Genomic DNA, 21443 nt, shown 5'->3' with positions numbered 1-21443 from the left:
TATAAAGTTAAATGACCTCTTATTCTGCATTGTTATTTTTTCTTGTCTATTTTAAACTCCACTGCTGTCGTTTCTAGTTTATTTTCTTTGGGTTTGATGAAGTGCGTAATCTTAATGAGAGCACGTTGAGGCAATATAATTATATTGGGCTTACTTCAAGATGGGACGAACGTTTTTAGCCGACGAGAAAATTCAAGCATATGTTGAAAAATTACAACGTTCAGAGACATGGTATCTTGGTCTTGTGATAGGAAAGGTATTCTCACAAACCATTAACATAGTGCTGGCTATTTGGAATAATATTATCAGGGTGACCATGCCTGATATTGATTTTGCTGTGACAGTTTCCGGCTAGAAGTTTCGTACCAGTAGCTTGTAGGAATGCAATGAATAGATACTAATACATTTTTAACAACAAATATTATGTCATCATCGGGATTCCATTTATTTTATAATATCATTTTCGGTATTCAAATTTATTTCCAAATCTTTAGCCACTGTCTGTTTAAAAAGGAACTTGTGTCTAAGGATAGGAAGTGGCTATTCCTACGGTCCCGTAAGAATAGCCTCACAGGCTATTCCTACGGCTCTCCCGTAAGAGTAGTGAAATAGCCCGCAGGTGGCTGTTCCTACGGCTCTAAAGACAGTTTTGTATGTCCATCTTGAACTGCATTGTACGGAATTAATTTAAATGGTATATTTTCGAACAAATTGTTTACCTTTTAGTATCACATCGAGAGAGAACTTTGCATGTCAATTTTCAAGAAAAAATAGTTATATATAATGTGGTTTTGAAACGAAAAACGTATACGGGTGTTGATTTCGCCAGATTCTACTGTATACGCAGAAATTTTGGTTTAAGTGAAAAATTTACATGTTATATGTCAATGTGCAGTATTTATAGTTAGCTTTTACAGTTTTTGTTGAATATTGACAGATATTCTGGCTCAAATATTTAACATTATTTTAGTGTTTTAAAAGGAACAGACATCAGAAAATAAATACAATTTTAATCACATTATTTGAAGATTTTGACATAACAAGACACATCAAAGAATATGTAAAAAGGCGATAATGATATAATGGTAAGTATAAATGCTGTTTTAAAATATAGAATGACTTTGAATCAAAGAAATCATTGATTTCAATTTTATGTAAGTGGGCTAATTTGCAAGTAATTATAAGATAAAGATGGACTCATAGAACATGTCAGTCAGGTAAGTGTAAAATGTTAGCTCTATATCTCTATATTACCATGGTTATATTAATATCTAACTGAGTCAAACTGATATTGTATTTTGTAAATTCATTTGTGTATCTGGACTGCATTGTCTAATTAATGTTCTGTTTAATCATAATAAATTGAATCTGACTTATTCATTTGAGATGTTTGTCGGAATTACACATATTTGGCTATGTTTGATAAGATGTTGGAATGAATGCAATTATTTTCCACTAAGCTATAAATATTATAAGAGTTGTTGGACAACCCAAGGACATATTTTATCACACAAAGCAGTGTTTATATAATTGTACATTACAACATGTTTTGTTGCATTAAAAAATGTCAATGATAAATATATGCAAAATGATTTTATAAGATTTACTAAGTATAATAGTATTGTAGGTATTGCAGTCAGAATAGATAGAATATCAAGGATGTGTTTGTTGATTTATTCATGTAAATGAATATATATTTTGTGGAGTGTAAAATTTCACTAATAAGATTTGAGCAATTAAAGTCTAACACTTATTATAATAGCATTTTATTTCACGTTTATCAATTTTTCAATGTATTTTCATAAAAATGATATTTCAATATTAAACTAATTTCAAATATAAAATTATTCAAAAATAACATCAATTACAATTATTCTTAAACAGATTATCAAATTTATCTATCATTTAATTTATTGTTTAAAGGCATACTTGAACTCCATCAATAGGGTGGTGATTGGATTAAAAACTTACTGAGGTGTGATAATTGGATTACACTGCACAGTAAACTGAAGTGTGCCCCTAATTACTCTAATCTAGGTACAATACAATAAACATGTTACCTAATGGGGTCTCACCTTCACAACATGTAACTAGTAGGTATTGTATATTAATTGAAATGTATGGTGTTAAAGGTTATCAGGCTAATTTTTTATGAAAATTCCTTAAAATCAAAATGTTTTTTTTTTTTATCTAAGTTGAATATATTTAAAAGTTCGAAGATAGTGAATTAACTTTACAGAAAATGTGAGCAAAACATTAAAGTGATTTAATTAATCATAATAATTCAATAACCTTAAGTTGGTCAGAATGTTCACCTTGATGATATCTAGGTCAAGTTCGAAACTGGGTCACGTGCCATCAAAAACTAGGTCAGTAGGTCTAAAAATAGAAAAACCTTGTGACCTCTCTAGAGGCCATATATTTCACAAGATCTTCATGAAAATTGGTCAGAATGTTCAGCTTGATGATATCTAGGTCAAGTTCGAAACTGGGTCACGTGTGGTCAAAAACTAGGTCAGTAGGTCTAAAAATAGAAAATCCTTGTGACCTCTCTAGAGGCCATATTTCTCAATAGATCTTCATGAAAATTGGTCAGAATGTTCAGCTTGATGATATCTAGGTCAAGTTCGAAACTGGGTCATGTGTGGTCAAAAACTAGGTCAGTAGGTCTAAAAATAGAAAAACCTTGTGACCTCTCTAGAGGCCATATTTTTCAATGGATCTTCATGAAAATTGGTCAGAATGTTCAGCTTGATAATATCTAGATCAAGTTCGAAACTGGGTCACATTGGGTTAAGAAATAGGTCAGTAGATCTAAAAATAGAAAAACCTTGTGACCTCTCTAGAGGCCATATTTTTCATGAGATCTTCATGAATATTGGTCAGAATGTTCACCTTGATGATATCTAGGTCAGGTTTGAAACTGGGTCACGTGGGGTCAAAAACTAGGTCAGTAGGTCTGAAAATAGAAAAACCTTGTGACCTCTCTAGAGGCCATATTTCTCAATGGATCTTCATGAAAACTGGTGAGAATGTTCAGCTTGATGATATCTAGGTCAGGTTCGTAACTGGGTCATTTGCGGTCAAAAACTAGGTCAGTAGGTCGAAAAATAGAAAAACCTTGTGACCTCTCTAGAGGCCATATTTTTCACGAGATCTTCATGAAAATTGGTGAGAATGTTCACCTTGATGATATCTAGGTCAAATTTAAAAGTGGGTCACATGCCTCCAAAAACTAGGTCATTAGGTCAAATAATAGAAAAACCTTGTAACCTCTCTAGAGGCCATATTTTTCAATGGATCTTCATGAAAATTGGTCAGAATTTTTTATCTTGATGATATCTAGGTCACTTGTGCTCAAAAACTAGGTCACTATGTCAAATAATAGAAATAACGACGTTATACTCAGTTCAACACTGGGTCATGTGGGGATAGGTGAGCGATTCAGGACCATCATGGTCCTCTTGTTTGTGTCTTTGTTGTCTTTTGTTTGATTTTTATGTTTTACAGTCTTCTGTCTTTTGTATAATGTTTTATATTTATGTTTTCTGTTTCATGTAAATAGTTTAGCGTTACTTGTATTTATTTATAAAAATGTACATTTATGAATAAAGTAGTATACCAGTAAATGAGAAGTTTCGAACAGAGAGTTATTTTATTATTTCAATTAGTAAATGAAGTTATTTATATCTAATTACTAACATGATTAGTAATTTCATCTAAATAATTTTTTAGATAACTGCAAACGTTTGTGAAACATCATTGTTAATAATACTAACACTCATAAACCATACTTTGTCACCTACTCATAGCCTAGAACTTGTACAAGTCCATCAATACAGCTTTTATCAATGACTTACATGCACATTAAGAAATTAAACTGCAGAAGAATATACCCCTAGCCACAAAAAATCTAAGGGGTCAAAGTGTCAAATAAAAAAAAGTAGGGGTCAAGGTGTCACTGAAAATAGGGGTCAAAGTGTCACTAAGGGGTCAAGGTGTCATCTTTGGTAAAAAAATTTAAGGGGTCAAACTGTCAAGGGGTCAAACCGTCTGACATTCTGTGCATGCCAATTTTCAAGAAAAAATATACTTATACTAAGTATTAATTAGAAACGAAAAGTATATACGGGTGTTGATTTTGCCAGATGGTCATCGACATGCAAAATCAAGTCATAAAGTCATAAAGATTACAGGGAGCACTTTGGTAAAAAATATTATCATTTCATTTCAAACCACAGTTTGTGGTTCCCATATCTTGCCATCCAAATTAATTGCCTTATTTTTTCAGTTCACTTAGAGATAATCGTCTTTAAGATATGTAAGTGTTATTTTACATTGTTTTAAAGAAAAGGGAGTAATATTCAAATCACTGAACTTAAAAACCAATAATTACCGGTATGTTGTTAGTACCAGGTAGATAAATGGTTTATAGCGGTGGAAGAACAATTCATCAGAAAATAGTTTGTACTGTTTTTCAAGGAATTTGTTTAATTTTTCAAAGTTTCTTTTTAAGAGTTTTACTTCAGTTTAGACCACAATTACTGCCTGTGCTTGTGAACATGTAGAAAATATTATAAGTCTTCTTATAAAACAATGTTTCACATTCTGAGTACATTTTCATGTTTTTATTGAAAAGGGGAAAATCTGGGTGAATTCGCCAATTTCACAATAGATACTTATTTGGCAGATGTGAAATAAGTACATGCACTTGTTAAAGGACGTGGCTTAAAGAAGCTGCATAAAAATTTGATCTTTTCAAGGAAAAATAAGTTTTCTAATACCACTTGCATTTGGCCTCCATTACATGTTCATTATCATTAAGTCACTGTTAAATTTTGATTGGAAGGTAGGTGCATTTTCTTTCGGGTGGTGTTCAAATATTCATGCATTAAGGCTTTCATTGCCGGACAGCTACATATTGTGTGTGAAAATGCTTAACATAACATTGACAGGAAAATGTGTCATTTGATGATTTTCCAGCCTTTCTGGTACTAGAGGAAGAATCCAGGCGCTTGCCAGGCACGTAGGAAGCATTTTTAGAGTGGGGACGGGAGCTAGGGCGGCGTACATTTTGAAAGTCAGCCGACCTATAACAAACCCAGTTCCATGAAATGAAATGTTAAACAACGTTTGTGTGTGTGTGTGTGTGTGTGTGTGTGTGTGTGTGTGTTTTTTTAAAAAAAAGTGGTTGTTAAAACCTCACAAACAACTACAAAACTGCAGGACACAGCTAAAATTGACTCGTTGTCAAAAGATTGTTAAGAGAATTAGCTTAATTGGTCAAATTTTTGGGAGGGGGCGCCCTGGGCGTGAAACTGAAAAGTAAACCATTTGTTCGAAAATATACCAGTTGAATTAATTCAGTACAATGCAATACAAGGTGGACATACAAACTGTCTTTAGAGCCGTAGGAATAGCCACCTGCGGGCTATTTCACTATTCTTACGGGAGAGCCGTAAGAATAGCCTGTGAGGCTATTCTTACGGGACCGTAGGAATAGCCACTTCCCTAAGGATAGGCAGTGGCTACGATTACGGTACCGTAACCCTAGCCTCCGGTTCTAGGATTACGGAAGTTCCTTATTCCTAGACAAACCTATGAGGATAGGCTAGGATTACGGAAGTATTTTAAGAGGCATAAAGTATATGTTAGGACACGCATAAATGATGTTGTAAACTTACTTATTTCACTTAATTTTTCATGCCTGCCTTATTATTTCGTGTTTTCTATCCGCCGTTTTGGGTTAGTATAATCTTAATGGCGGCGCGCGGATATATATTAGAAATATGAGTGTCAAAGTTAGATTTAAAAAAAATCTATAGATTCTACATTGAATTTTATGATTTATAACCATATATTGTATGTTATTAAAGACCTGACTTGATGATGGTATATACGAAACATAGATAATTCTATATTTCCGCGCACCGCCATTAAGGTTATACTAACCCAAAACGGCCGATCAATAGCACGAAATATTTAGTGAAATTAAGTGAAATGAGTAAGTTTACAATGTCATTTATGGATATCCTAACATAACTTTGATGCCTCTTAAATACTTCCGTAATCCTAGCCTATTCTCATAGAGTTGTCTAGGAATACGGAACTCCCGTAATCCTAGAACCGGAGGCTAGGATTACGGTACCGTAATCGTAGCCACTGCCCTAAGGATAAGGATCCCATATCCCTAGAAGCTGTCAGGGATTGTACTTTAGGACTATGAACCAGGGCTGTGGAATTCCTATGGCTTTGTTGTCCGGCTCGGGACGTTTTGACAGGGGACAATTGCATTTTAAGTTCAACTATTGGCAGAATAATTAGAGCTATATCCTCACCACGGCATCACAGTACTCACACCTTGGTTAAGTTTTTTGTACCAGTCCACATTTTGACAGTCTTTTGAGATAAATTTTTGAAACTTTCAACGCTTATGTACCATCATTTAGGCAAGAGTACATAACTCCATCAAGGATTTTGGCTGAATTATGGCCCCTTTTAACTTAGAAATCTTGGTTACGTTTTTCGTACCACTTCACATTTTGTGTAAAGTGTTTGACATATGGCTTTGAAACTTTTATCACTTGTTTATTATAACAGTCTCTATCAGTAGACAAGAGTACATAACTCTGTCAACTATTTTGGCTGAATTATGGCCCTTTTTGAACTTGAAAATTGGTACAATTTTTGTACAAGTCCATGTTTTGTTAAAACTATTTGACACGTAGCTTTGAAACTTTGGACTATTGCTTATCATCATGATTTCCATCTGTAGGCAAGAGTACATAACTCTTTCAAATATTTTGGCTGAATTATGGCCCATTCTGGATGCAACCTTTTGTTTAAAAAAATACAATTGATCACTCTAGCATAGATGGCTAAAGCATCTGGGCACACTGTGGAGGAATTCATGTGGTCTCTGACCTCTGTTCTTAATATATTTTCTATATTTTGATTGCTCAAACCTTGAAAAATGCGGGCATTTAGCCCATGTTTTGAGACCTGCCCAACAATCAGAATGGATTATTACTGGGAAGTGTTTCGTCTGGGACGGTACGGTTTAGAGACTGATGGGCGGGATCATTAGCTGCACCATAAGATATATCATACAGGTCATCTGGATTTTAGTATATTATATTAAGCATGATCATTAAAAGACATTTTTTTTGTTTCAGCTGTCGAGCCCAAAGGATTATGTTGTACATCTTGTGCGCACACCGGAACCAATGGAAGATCAGGCCGCTGATGATGATGCAGATAATGCTGCGAGCGCCGAGACATCAACCAGGAAAAGACGGAAGTCACAGACCAAGCCAGCAAGCCTTGAAGCTATGAATGAATTATGGGCTTCTACACATGCTAAACAAGTACGGTTCTAGTTGCGGAGTTAAATGATTTATATAAAATAGAAATTTGATAATTATAGTACAGTTCAGATGTACCAGAACCCTTGTCTATGATACATGCAATGATCTCTAATTAAATTAAAGTGTTACACATCTATATATGGTGTTGGAAGCTGTGCTCACCCTATTTCAGACAAATTATTACTTAACAGTAAATTTGAAAAACAAGTTCATATCTGGAATGTAATGATTGCCATAAAAATAGAGTACATTGCACTGAGATTTGTCATTATGAGTACTGAGTTTTACAAAAGGAGGTAATTATAGTTTAACTGATGATACCAGGAAGACTGAGCATGATACATGTTAATCTATTTATAGGTTACAATGATATTACCAAGAGGAGTGATCATGCTATTTATTCTATTAATAGGTTACATAAGTGTTACCAGGAGGACTGAGAAGCTATTTATTCTATTAATAGGTTACAATGGTGTTACCAGGAAAACTTATTATGATATTAAATCTGTCCATAGGTTACATTAAAGAAGAAGGGTCAACTTTTGAACGATAGTAAAGCAAAAGCAGAAATTCTCCTGGAACAGTTCAGTTCAGTTTTTACAAAGTGTCACGATCGTAACATTCCGTCTATCCCAAAGATGAATCACAACGACTTGCCGGATCTAAAAATTACACCAGGTGGGGTTGAAAAATTATTAAGTGTATTAAATATGGCCAAGGCTGTTGGTCCTGATTGTATACCTAACGTCATGTTGAAAAGTTGTGCTAAACAGTTATCAGTCGGAATAAGTTGTATTTTTCAACAGTCGGTAGATACAGGCACGTTGCCGGATGACTGGTTGAACGCAAATGTGTCTCCTGTTTTCAAAAAAGGTGATGTGCACTTGGCGGAAAATTATCGACCTGTTTCACTAACTTCCGTGCTTTTTAAGACATTAGAACACATTATCTGCAAGCATCTTCTAAACCATCTAGAACAGAATAAAATACTTACAAATCTGAACCATGGATTTCGTAGTGGTTTTTCTTGTGAAACACAGTTATTAGTAACTCTTAATGATTTATTAACTTTCAATGATGAAGGACACCAAACAGATGTAATCATTCTAGATTTCTCAAAAGTCTTTGATACAGTACCACACAAGGAATTATTATCTAAACTAAACAGCTATGGTATAACTGGATCTATACAATTGTGGTTAAAGTCATTCTTAATGGAAAGACATATGCAAGTTGTAGAAGGTGAAACCTCCCAGAAATGTGCAGTCGACTCTGGAGTTCCGCAGGACACAGTCCTCGGACCGCTGCTCTTTTTGTGTCACATTAACGACCTCCCGATATCCGTTAAATCACAGGTACGCCTATTTGCAGATGACTGCCTATTATATCGGAAAATTAGAAACCAGGAAGATTACAACATCTTTCAGAAAGATCTATTAGAGCTGGAAAAATGGTCTATCACTTGGGGAATGAAATTCAACACTAAGAAATGCTATGTTTTAAGTGTCAATAATAAAAACCCACACTTCTATTCGTTATGTGGACATATTCTCCAGCAAGTACCAGAAAATCCGTACTTAGGACTAACACTGGCTGAAGATCTACGTTGGTCAACACATATAAGTAAAATAACAAAAAAGGCAAACTCTACAATGGCACTCCTTAGAAGAAATTTACGTTATTGTCCACTTGAATGCCGTAAAACTGCTTACATTTCATTGGTACGATCAATATTGGACTATGGATCAATCATCTGGGACCCATGGGAAAAGTATAACATTGATAAATTAGAAAAAGTTCAGCGTCAAGCGGCTAGATTTATAACAGGCGATTACAAATCCAGAGATGTGGGCTGTGTAACAAGGATGTTGAGTACGCTGGAACTGCCAACTCTTCAGCAACGCCGTCAGTCGAACCGACTGATCATCCTATTCAAGGTGGCTGAGGGTCTGGTGCCAGCACTACCACCATCGGAATATCTGCATCCGGCGAAACAGAGAAGGCACATAAAAATTAGGAAATTTACAGACTGCGAGTCAAAAAATATTCTTGAAAAACAAGTAATAAATAATTCACGTGGCTTTCAAGTTAAACATTGTAAAACTGAGCAATTACGTAACTCATTCTTTGTAAAAGCGACACAGGATTGGAACCAACTGGAAGACCAAATAGTGTGCGCAAAGACAGTACAGGCCTTTAAGTCAGCCCTCCATTACTACTAGCGCCTCCCCCCGGTGTTCTATACTGTAACTGGTCCTACGCTGTCAAATATACAGAAATACAGAAACAGTGATGCTTCCGAGAGGACTTGCTTAAGCATGCTATTTATCCCATTTATAAATATAAAGATGTTACCAGGAGGACTGAGCATGATATAAATTCTATTTACAGATTACAATGATGTTACCAGGAGGACTGAGCATGATATAAATTATATTTATAGGTTACAATGATGTTACCAGGAGGACTGAGCATGATAAAAATTCTATTTTTAGGTTACAATGATGTTACCAGGAGGACTGAGCATGATATAAATTATATTTATAGGTTACAATGATGTTACCAGGAGGACTGAGCATGATATAAATTATATTTATAGGTTACAATGATGTTACCAGGAGGACTGAGCGTAATAGGAATTTTTGCTGTTGCACCAGACAAAATGATTGAAAAATCACAAGCAAAACTCAGACAGGTAATTTCTTATGAATCTCAGAACTTTGAAATTTAATGTTGGTCTAGATCGAGAACTGGAATTTTTAACTGGGCTTTAATAAGTGCATGATCATATGCAAGTCAGGGTAGGTCTGGGTGGAGCTTCAAGGTCAGTATTCTTCAGAAATCATACTATAATTATGCTTCATTCACAATGATAAATTGTCAATTTGATTTGCTTACTATATTATTCCTTATACTTATTCATTTAATTATTACGAATTTAGAATTCTCAATGCCAAATGTTCCATTTTAAATGGTAAATTTTCTTTGAAATACCTTTATTGTTATCTAGCAGATTCAAAGTTTTCGCTTTGTCATGGTTAATGGTTATAAAAATTTCAACATTAAATTTTATATTTGAATGAAGTTTTTAATTTTTCTTTCTGTTAACAAAATTGAACTGAATCATAATAAGCATTCAGTTCTATCTGCTTTACACTTTATTACAATTTACAATATTAACTTTTAATGCTGAAATTGTTAATATGTTTAAATTTGTTTATTTTGAAAAGAGATGGCTGTATTGGATAAAAGCACTGGATTGCATAAAAAATCTGGCAAAAAGATCTGAAGTTTTCATTAATTGTTATACATATAGTTCACGTTCCACTTTGACGAAGCATTAGACTTTGATTGATTGATTGATTGATTGAATACATGGTATGGTACAACACGAATTAAGAATTTCAAATATCACATATACAATGACCAGGAGTTAAAACATATTGAAAGACAATTAAGAATCATTATTAACATAAAATACCAATAACTGCAAAAAATGTACCAGGACTAACATAAAATACCAGAGAATTTGCAATTCAGTGTTAGGAGTAAAAAAAACAGTTATTTTAGGCGGCCCTTCTGTAGGCCATCTGAGTAAGTAACATGACATCACAAGCAGAGCTCAAATTCATGGATATGAGGAGCAATTTATTGGAAATCAGCAATTTTAATCACCTGGTTAAGGTGGCCAGAGAACTGGATATTTTATTTCATTTCAAATTAGCTATACATTTTATTATTCCAAAAATAGGACAGATACAACTAAAAGAGACAAATGAAGTGTCTGAATATTGATTTAGGATGTAATGATTTGTTATTTCAGATCTTGTTTGCAATTCAAAAACAGGAGAGAAAATCACCCGTGCCAGAAGTTTCCGGAGCTGTCACAGACAGGGTGCTTCTACAGATCTGTTCTACAACAAAAAAGTATCCTTCATAGGAGTGCTGAGCATTTGAGCTGCGCCATAGGAAAACCAACATAGTGGCTTTGCGACCAGCATGGATCCAGACCAGCCTGCACATCCGCGCAGTCTGGTCTGGATCCATGCTGGTCGCAAAGCCACTATGTTGGTTTTCCCATGGCACGGCTCATTTACTTAAAGTATTACAAGATCAAAGGTTAAAGGAGGACAAAAAAAACATGGATCACTCAAAGTTCACAAGGGGAGAAGCAAATGGCTTGAAGTTTTCATGATTTCAAGTGATGCAAATACAGGAAATCTAAGGAAATAAGCAGGGGACCATATAAATTGCTCAAGTTAGTCCTCATGTTTGAGTGAGAAGTGTTTCACTGTAGGGATCATTTCTTGTATTTAAGAAAGAAGTCTCTTATGAGCCGTACGGTAGTAGATTATAAAAAGTAAAGTACATGTAGAGTTGTATGCATGGTTTAAAGCAGGTTGAATTTAAGGATTCCAAAGCATTTATGTAGTCTGTAAAATGTGTAGAAAAGCTGTGTTCTGTAAAATCATTTAATTTCGTGGGCATGGAATTTCGTGTTTTTTGTCAAAATGGCAATTTCGTCGGGATATGAATTCGTGGATTTTTACTTCTGAGCATAAAATGAATGGGATTTTTCTTGTTCATTGGGATTAAATTCTAGTTGATTGACTAAATCACAAAATCCACAAAAATAAATCCCACATGAATTTTTGTGCTGTATGATGTTTAGAAAATATATGTATTACATTAGTCATGCTGTTAAATGGGTAGAAAAGCTATGTACTTGCAGTAGTCATGCTGTAAAATGGGTAGAAAAGCTATGTAATGCAGTAGTCATGCTGTAAACTGTAGAAAAGCTATGTAATGCAGTAGTCATGCTGTAAACTGTAGAAAAGCTATGTAATGTAATGTAGTAGTCATGTTGTGAAATGGTTAGAAAGCTATGCAATGCAGTAGCCATGCTGTTAAATGGGTAGAAAAGCTATGTAATGCAGTAGTTATGCTGTTAAATGGGTAGAAAAACTGTAATGCAGTAGTCTTGCTGTTAAACGGGTAGAAAAACTATGTAATGCAGTAGTGTTAAACGAGGTAGAAAAGCTATGTAACATGGCATTAATGCTGTAAAATGTGTAGAAAAATTCTGTATTGCATTATTTGGGCTGTAAAATGTATAAAAAAGCTGTAAACTGCATTTAATTTAGTCATGCTGTAAAATACAGTTCTGACAGAATTTAGATATTTTATAGATATCGCTTCAGTATTAATACATATGTCAGAGGCAGATATGTCTCTGCAAGCACTTGAAACAGGTATGAAAAATAAAGTGGAAGTTGCATGCCAAAATATATTAAACACACTAAATATTTTTAATTTGAATTGACTCAAAGATCAGGAATTGTGTTCATTGTGTAAGTCCTTAATGAATTTTAGATACACCTGCCGGACCATAGATGTCAATGATCCAAAGGTATGTGAAAAAAAAAATACTAAGGATTTCTCTAAATATTTACTGTAGGTATACCTTGTGTATTTGTCTTTTATGTAAGAAATGAGTGGCAGTTTTGTGTTTTTCATTTTGTTATGGAATAAATTAGTGTGTTTAAAGTTTAGATAGTGGGTCTATTAACCCTTAAGTTACTTTTTAGGCTGAGTGGTCACACATACATCCATAACAATTTCTGGTCTGTATAACTTCTGGCTGCAGGAAAAACTTTTGACTTGCATGTACTTCAAACATAAACATGTATCTCTTACCCAAAATTGGCAGTTACTCAGTCCATTACATTACATTAGTCTGAATGCTATAATAGACCCACAAAGCGCATATTACGTGCATACCATAGTATACCATGGGAGAGAGGGTGGTCCAGTGATATATTGCTTCACTGTCAATACAGAGATCCTGGTTTTGAACCCTAGTCCAGGTAGATGTTCTTAACTGTCTCCCACCTAACTTAAGAGGCCATTACTGGCTCTTTCCTGGAAAGACAGTTTCATCTGTAATGTTGCTATACATTGGGCACATTAAGTAATCAGACTTTGCAAAGAGCTAAGCTATGTACGCCGGACAGGCCTGTATGTAATGGATTTTACTGCCTCTGTTTTGCTCTATCCCTCTGGTCAGATCACTCTGTCAGAGTGTACTGGTGGAGTAACATCTTTGAAACTGATGAATAATTCAGCCCTTTACAAAATTGAATTTCTGGTAGCTTGCATAAATATTTGTCTTATATAAAATGTACAAGCTAGAAGCTATATGAAATAAATATTTAAACCTATATTACAGAGCACATTTAGACCAGCAGAATGGAAGTTTCAGTCGCTCACAGAAACATGGAATCGTCTAGAGACCAATCTCGGTGTTAATATCCCTGTTGATATCCCAGAGAAATCACAGAGTACATCACTAGCTAAGCAAATACAGGTACAAAACTGCTGATTTACACTTGCCCCTCAGCGATGTGGTTTTGAGCCTCAGTCGGGCATTGAATTCTTCATGTGAAGAAGCCATCCAGTTGGCTTCCGGAAGATAGGTGGTTCTACCCAGGTGCCCGCTCGTGATGAAATAATGCATGGAGGGGCACCTGGGGTCTTCCTCCAACATCAAAGCTGGAAATTGTATCCAGAAATGTGAATAGGTTCTACATCGGAGTTATTGTGTGAACTAAAGAACTGGTATTACACGACAACAGATCTAAGGAGTACATATTTCACAATGTGAATTTAATAATATTTTTATTACACAATTATTATACTTTAGGTGGAAAATATATGGAGGCTGTCCATCTGTCTGTTATTCTGTTCTAGGTGCTTATGTCTGAAACCTTTAAATGGATTTTCTAATAACTACACATAAATGTTCACCATCTTGACATGATGCAAAAGCAGATGATCCATATGACTAGGTTCTAGGTCAGGGTAACAGTTTGAGGTCAAAGGTCAAATATCTGTTTCAAAATAATAGATTTTTAAGTAAGTACACGTAATTTTAGGGAGTCAGTGGCACAGTGATTAGCAGGTTGGACTTCAGTGCCAGCGGTCTGGGTTCGATTCCGGATCGCGGCTGATATCCTGACTAGTATTCAGTGCTTGGGGGATTTACATAAATTGGTACTGTTTCCAGCAGTATCGGCCTAGACTGGATGCTTGGAAGGTAAATATGACGTCTGCCATGGGCTCGGCAGGAAGTAAGTTGTTCCATCCATTCCAGTTGGGGACTTTCGTCGACTACCCACATTACACAAGAAACTTTACTTTACCTTTAATGTTCACCATCATGATATGACAAAAATCAGGCATGATTCAGGTCACTAGGTCCAAGGTCACAGGGTTCAAAGGTCAAATAGTTTTGTTTACTGTAGGTATTATTAATCGTAGAAGGATTTTCATAAAACAAGCATCATTCATTTAAATAATGAAAAAGGCATGCAAAGAGGCAAAGTGAATTACCAAGATATTTAGGTCTAAGGTCAAAATAACACTTGGAGGTTAAAGGTCAAAATAAAAATATTTTGAGCCGTGCCATGAGAAAACCAACATAGTGGCTTTGCGACCAGCATGGATCCAGACCAGCCTGCGCATCCGTGCAGTCTGGTCAGGATCCATGTTGCTCGCTAACAGTTTCTGTAATTCCAATAGGCTTTAAAAGCAAACAGCATGGATCCTGATCAGACTGCGCGGATGCGCAGGCTGGTCTGGATCCATGCTGGTCGCAAAGCCACTATGTTGGTTTTCTCATGGCGCAGTTCATTTGTTCTTGAAGTAGTTCTGCATGTTGAGATCAAAATTGTTTCTGCAATGTAGAATTTGATTAAACCATATTTTTATTTTTTATTTTGAAATATGCAGGGAAAATTAGGCTAATAGGAAGATGTGTTTGTGTGATTATTTTTTTTACAAGACCAATTTGAAAAGTTTGGTAATGGAAGGTTATGGGAATATGACAATATTAATGCCATTTTTATCCTCCCTCTCCGCCCCCCCTAAGTTTTGTTGGGAACACTTAGATTTGCCTTTGTTCATACATAATTCTGTAGAACCTTCTGCTCAAATTTATGTCAAAAAATATTTCACCAAGTATCATCAAACCTTACAGGGTTCTGTTTTAATTGGGATTTTGGGATTTCACCTAACCAAAGTCCTATGGGCACACATAGACTTGTGCATAAGTTTCTAAAACAAAATAAAACTTATCACAGTTGTACATTTACATAATCATGTTCGGTCATAGGGACAAATAAGTTTATGTGTTTATTTTTGAGATATTTGCCTTTGCTTTGAGATATTTCGAAATTTCAAGCTTATTTTAGGACACTATTTTACATATGCATTTTGTCACTGGTAACATATTATAAAATAGGTAAAATTTTGTTAAAACATGAAGAAGAATAGACCAAAAATTTATTTGAGCCGTGCATTGAGAAAACCAGCATAGTGGCTTTGCGACCAACATGGATCCAGACGAGCCTGCGCAGTCTGGTCAGGATCCATGCTGTTCACTAACAATTTCCCAAGTTGCAGTAGGCTTTGAAAGCGAACAGCATGGATCCAGACCAGACTGCGCGGATGCGCAGACTGGTCTGGATCCATGCTGATCACGAAGGCATTATGTAGGTTTTCTCATGGCGCTGCTCAATTTTGTTCCACATGTTAACTCAAACTTTCTTTCATGTAGGAGTACTGAATTTTATATTTTCACTCATGGCTATGCCACATTTGAAAATATTGCTTCTGGTGAACTGTCGGTAAAAGATATTTGATCTTACACTGAAAGAAACTAATGATCTCTATATTTTTGTTTTCAGAATGGTTTACAGCCATTTTGTCAGAGATTAAGAACCAGTCTAGTGCAGATTGATGGTAAACTAAGAAAGGAAACAGAACTTTTGGACCAATCTGTTGAAAAAAAGGGTAAAGGCAAGGATAAGTCACAGAGATCTCAGACAACATATCAGTGCAATATCCTTGTCAAACATGTGAGTTGAGAAGGAAGAAATTCTTTCCTTTTTAAAATCCTGATGGTAGAAATACATAAAACAATAAATACAATTTCAAGTACTGGTGTTTCATTGTTTTGAAGACTCGCCAGATTATTTTTATGCCCCCCTTCGAAGAAGGAGGGGTATATTGTTTTGCAGATTTCGGTTAGTCTGTCGGTCGGTCAAGCTGTATGTAGACCAATCCGTTTCCGGATGATAACTCAAGAACGCTTGGGCCTAGGATGGTTGGTCATCACCTGCAGATGACCCCTATTGATTTTGAGATCTGTATGTCAGAGGTCAAGGTCACAGTGACCCTGAACAATTAAACGGTTTCCGGATGATAACTCAAGAACGCTTGGCCCTAGGATCATGAAAGTTGATGGGGAGGTTGGTCATGACCAGCAGATGGCCCCTATTGATCTTGAGGTCAGTGTATCAGAGTTCAAGGTCACAGTGACCATACAACTGTTAAACTGTTTCCGGATGATAACTCAAGATTGCTTGGGTCTAGGATCGTGAAAGTTGATAGGGAGGTTGGTCATGACCAGCAGATGACCCCTATAGATTTTGAGGTCAGTAGGACAAAGGTCAAGGTCACAGTCACCAGGAACAGTAAAACAGTTTCTGGGCGATATCTCAAGAACGCTTGGGCCTAGGATCAGGAAAATTGATAGGGGGAATGATCATGACCAGCAGATGACCCCTAAAGATTTTGAGGTCATTTGGTCAAAGTTCAAGGTCAGATTGGCCAGGAACATTTAAACGGTTTCTGGACGATAACTTGAGAACGCTTTGGCCAAGGGTCATGAAAGGTTATAGAGAGGTTCATCATGACCAGCAAATGACCCTGTTGATTTTAAAGTCAGTAGGTCAAAGATCTAGGTTACAGTTACCCTGAACATTTAAACCGTTTCCAGACAATAACTTGAGAACACTTGGGCCTAGGATCATGAAACTTGATAGGGAGGTTGGTCATGACCTGTAGATGACCCATATAGATTTTGAGGTCTGTAGGTTAAAGGTCAAGGTCACATTGACCTGGAACAGTTAAACCCTTTCCGGACGATACCTTGAGAATGCCCTGGCCTAGGAACACTAAACTTAATAGGGAGGTTGATCATGACCAGCAGATGAACCCTGTTGATTTTGAGGTCAGTAGGTCAAAGGTCAATGTCACATTGAACCAGAACAGTAGAACTTTTGTTTACAGTGAGCAAATAATTTCTGTTCCTTGTGCAATTACTGAATGCATCAAGGGGGGCATTTCGTGTTCGATGAGCTCTTGTTACTCATTACTTTGCTTTCTGCATGAAAAAGTAGATGTAAAAGACATATACATGAATCTGAAGTGTTAGATAAGTAAATGTGAAAAATAAGTTATTATTAAAACATTTCTGTCAAAAAGTGGTTTTGATATAAAATTATTGATTAGTATGTGTCTTTATGGTCGTCCACTAACAGAAACTTGATCTGTTACATTTTATGACAAGACTTTTGTCTCTCTTTTTCAGGCCGCTATAAGAACACATATATGAATTTATCACATGTTTGACGTCGCCGGAGTGTAATAAAGCCATTAAATAAAAATGATAATACACTAGTGTAATAAAGCTTTGACGTCGACATCAATAATAGTATACTAGACGTTGGTCAAATTGACTTGTTTATATAGTAAAAGAAAGTAGAATTTTTGATGTTTCGACAGGAAAGGCTAACATGTGATAAAAAGAATATTACATTTGTGACTTTCCACATTGAATTTATTAAACTCGTTGAATAAAATTGATAAAATGCTTGGAAGAGCCTCGCATTTTATTATTTTATTCAACTTGTTTAATAAATTCAATATGAAAAGACACTCATGTAATATCCTCTATATATTAGTATTAACATTCAAAGGACTTTAAATCATTAGCATTGCACATGAGTATGTTCACAAAATTGTGTTTTGTCTTTGTGATGAAAATACATTTTGTAACAGAAGTCTGGATATTTTTCTGATGCCAATTGTACAAAAAGTACACAGTAATTTATGCCACCTCACTTAACAGCCTCTCTGGCTAGCTACATCAGAATTAGCATGTTGCAATGAGGGTGATAGAATACCCTATAGTGTAGGTGACTGGCAAGTTAGCTAATATTATCTTTGACAAGTTATCTGAAGGTGGTACTGAGAAATCAGTTACTGATGTTTTTATAAAATTTCGTGATTTCATTGTGAACCGCTTTTGTTTGCGGGACATTAATCAATGGTTTTTATGATTCAAGACTTTTTATTTGGAATTGAATATGTGGATTGGTGCAAACAATAGAGTCTATGAAATAAGACTTCCACAGATTATAGCTATCTCATTTTGTCTGAATTCATTAGTGCTCCGCCTCTGATTGATGTAGAGAAGTTGTAAATATTTTGTAGAAGGTACACAGACTAGATCTTCTGATGACTCTTATATCCATGGAAAATATATTTGAAAAACTGTACTGTCAAACTTGTTAGAGAGACCACGTCTGTTAAGAAACCACTTGCATTAAGAAACCACTTTTTCAGTTCCTTTTTGTAATGTTTTTCTTAAGAAAAATTTTGATGTATCAAAGGACTGTTTGTGTTAAGTGACAACTTTTTGAGCTTCGCCTAGGTGGTCTCTTAATGCGTGTTGTACTATATACAAATATTCTCCAAATTGGTCCCATTAAAAATTATGATGTTCAGTTTGCTTGAAACACAAAAGGAAATGTACTGAAACTACAGTAGTGCTCCTTGGTGATTGTGCTGCTGCTTTTATGGTATACTGTGAAATGATTTAATTTTGTGGGCACAAAATTTCGTGGTTTTTGTCAAGAGTGCAATTTTGTAGGGATATGAATTCATGGATTTCAACTTTTGAACATAAAATGAATGGAAATTTTACTTGTTCATTGGGATTAAATTTTGTGGATTGACTCAACCACGAAATCCACAAAAATTTGTCCCCCAAGAATATTAATGATTTTACAGTATGCGTGTTATCAGAGAATTCCATAAATGATGTAACAGTTGTCATGTTTGGTGTACTGCATGACAGGGAAGTTCATTCAAATGTTAAATACAACACAATTTGTGCAATGTGTAAAAAACACAACTTGTCAACCAAAGGAAAGGAAAATTTATGTAAATACAGTCGAACTTTGCTCAAACTCGGATAATTCGAGCACTGCCCTTAGCTTAAACTCATGGTTAGGTCCTGGTGAAGTCCCTGTATAATGTATGTTGTTCAATGGCTTGAACTATTGATAACTTGAGTGAATTTGGCGGTCCAATTGAGTTTGAAATCACTTGCCCCTCATCGATGTGGGTTCGAGCCTCACTCGGGGCGTTGAATTCTTCATGTGAGGAAGCCATCCAGCTGGCTTACGGAAGGTCGGTGGTTCTACCCAGGTGCCCGCTCGTGAAGAAATAATGCACGGAGGGGCACCTGGGGTCTTCCTCCACCATTAAAAAGCTGGAAAGTCGCCATATGACCTATCGTGTGTCGGTGCGACGTTAAACCCAACAAAAAAAAAAAAAAAAAAAAAAAAATTGAGTTTGAGCAAACAAGCTTGACTGCATAAGAAATGAATGACAGAATATGATAGGAAAATGATCTGTAAGCTACTAAATTAAATACAAATTCATGGGCTTGCCTGTTGGGTTCTGTCATTCATTTCACATGATCATCAAAAAAAATTATTTCTGCATTTCTTTAACAAACAGAAATCATTTAATATGTAAATTTCAGTCAAACCCATGCCCACCAGCAGCACCAGTTGTTGAGACAACTTCTACACAACTTTTTAAGGGGGGCACAACAGGGTAGAGCAATTTTAAACCATTAAAGCAAAGGGTTTAAAGGGAAAAACCCGGTAACTAGTCGGGTTTTTTCCCCTCAAAAGAAATTTTTTCTCAATCTTAATTGCAAATTTTTAAGCTTTTCTCCTCTTTAAAAAATTTAAATTTTTCCAGGCCCCTTTTTAAAATTAAATTTGGCTGCATCCAATGAAAAGCTTTTTGAATGCGCAAATTGCAATGGGGGTAAAAAACCCATGCCAGTAACCCCAAGGTGGAAGATATATAAACCTTTAAAAAAGTTCTTTTAATATAATAACATACTTTTTTTTATCCCCCCAAAGGGTGGGCATTTTAAAACCCGCACTGTCAGTCCAGGGTGACTGTTGTTTGTGAAAAATTCTTGTCTGGGCTAAAACTTTTGCCATCCAGAAAGGGATTTTGAAAAAACTTTGCATCATTGTTCACAATAATGAGATAATAGGTCTGCAGAAGACCCGGGGGGGGGGAACCCCTGTTGCCCAAGGGTCAAGGCATTTTAAAGGGGCAAGGCTAAACAGGCCCTGTTCTTTTCCCCCAAAACCCAGCCATCCAGGTGGGTTTTTGAAATAACTTTTTTTAAAAATTTTTTACCCAAAGAACAATATGTCATGCGCAAGACCCAACCCCTAGCCCCAAAGTTAAGGTCGATTTGAAAGTCAAAGGAAAAACGGGGTCTTTTTTAAAGCCCCCTTCTTTAACTCTGACATTTATAAAGGTTTTTTAAAATTTAACTTGGCACAAATGTTCCCTATAACCCAATAATGTAAATTTTCAAGATCCAGACCGCAAAGCTCTAAGGTTAATGTTTTACAAGAAGTTAAAGGTTAAAATGGTTTTTTTTTCTTTATATACCAAAAACTCTGCCATCAAGAAGGGTTTTTTAAATTTTTAAAATTTTATTTTTAAAAATTATTTGGGGCCCTAAATCCTTTGAGGACATTTTCACAATATGCCCCATTTCCCTTTTTTTACAACTTTCTTCCAAAAGTTTCCTCAGGAAAAAAGGGCCAAAACTACTCGCTTTTATTTTTCAAAAACCACCTTTTCCCTTTTTTTCCCAAAAAACATCCCAAAACTGCTGTTTTGGAAAATTATAGGTTTAAAAGATTTGAAAATCCCCTTTTTTAAGAAACAAAAACCTTTAACAATTGACCGAAAAAGTTGCTTGAGAAACCTTTCCCGACCCCATTTTGAAAACTTTCACCCTATTTTAAATAATTAGAAAAACCCCCGAAAAAATTGGGGAACAATTTTGAAATAAGAAAGTTTTTTTTTTTTTCTTTATAGGTATTCCCAGATAGTAAACGT

The 21443-nt window shown here is 35.5% G+C and overlaps 1 protein-coding gene across 1 annotated transcript; it reads left to right on the top strand.

Moving 5' to 3' along the window:
• Nucleotides 1-123: 123 nt before the first annotated feature.
• Nucleotides 124-20124, top strand: LOC123551419 (protein odr-4 homolog). Its single transcript, XM_053524186.1, has 8 exons — nucleotides 124-256; nucleotides 7176-7367; nucleotides 9967-10062; nucleotides 11191-11294; nucleotides 12741-12777; nucleotides 13597-13734; nucleotides 16115-16285; nucleotides 20047-20124. The coding sequence occupies exons 1-8, from the start codon at nucleotides 161-163 to the stop codon at nucleotides 20122-20124; spliced, it is 912 nt and encodes a 303-aa protein (XP_053380161.1). The 5' UTR covers nucleotides 124-160.
• The last annotated feature ends 1319 nt before the right edge of the window (nucleotides 20125-21443 follow it).

Source organism: Mercenaria mercenaria, chromosome 15, assembly GCF_021730395.1.
Source record: "Mercenaria mercenaria strain notata chromosome 15, MADL_Memer_1, whole genome shotgun sequence".
Lineage (NCBI taxonomy): Eukaryota > Metazoa > Mollusca > Bivalvia > Venerida > Veneridae > Mercenaria > Mercenaria mercenaria.
This window is presented reverse-complemented; position numbering and strand designations above follow the sequence as displayed.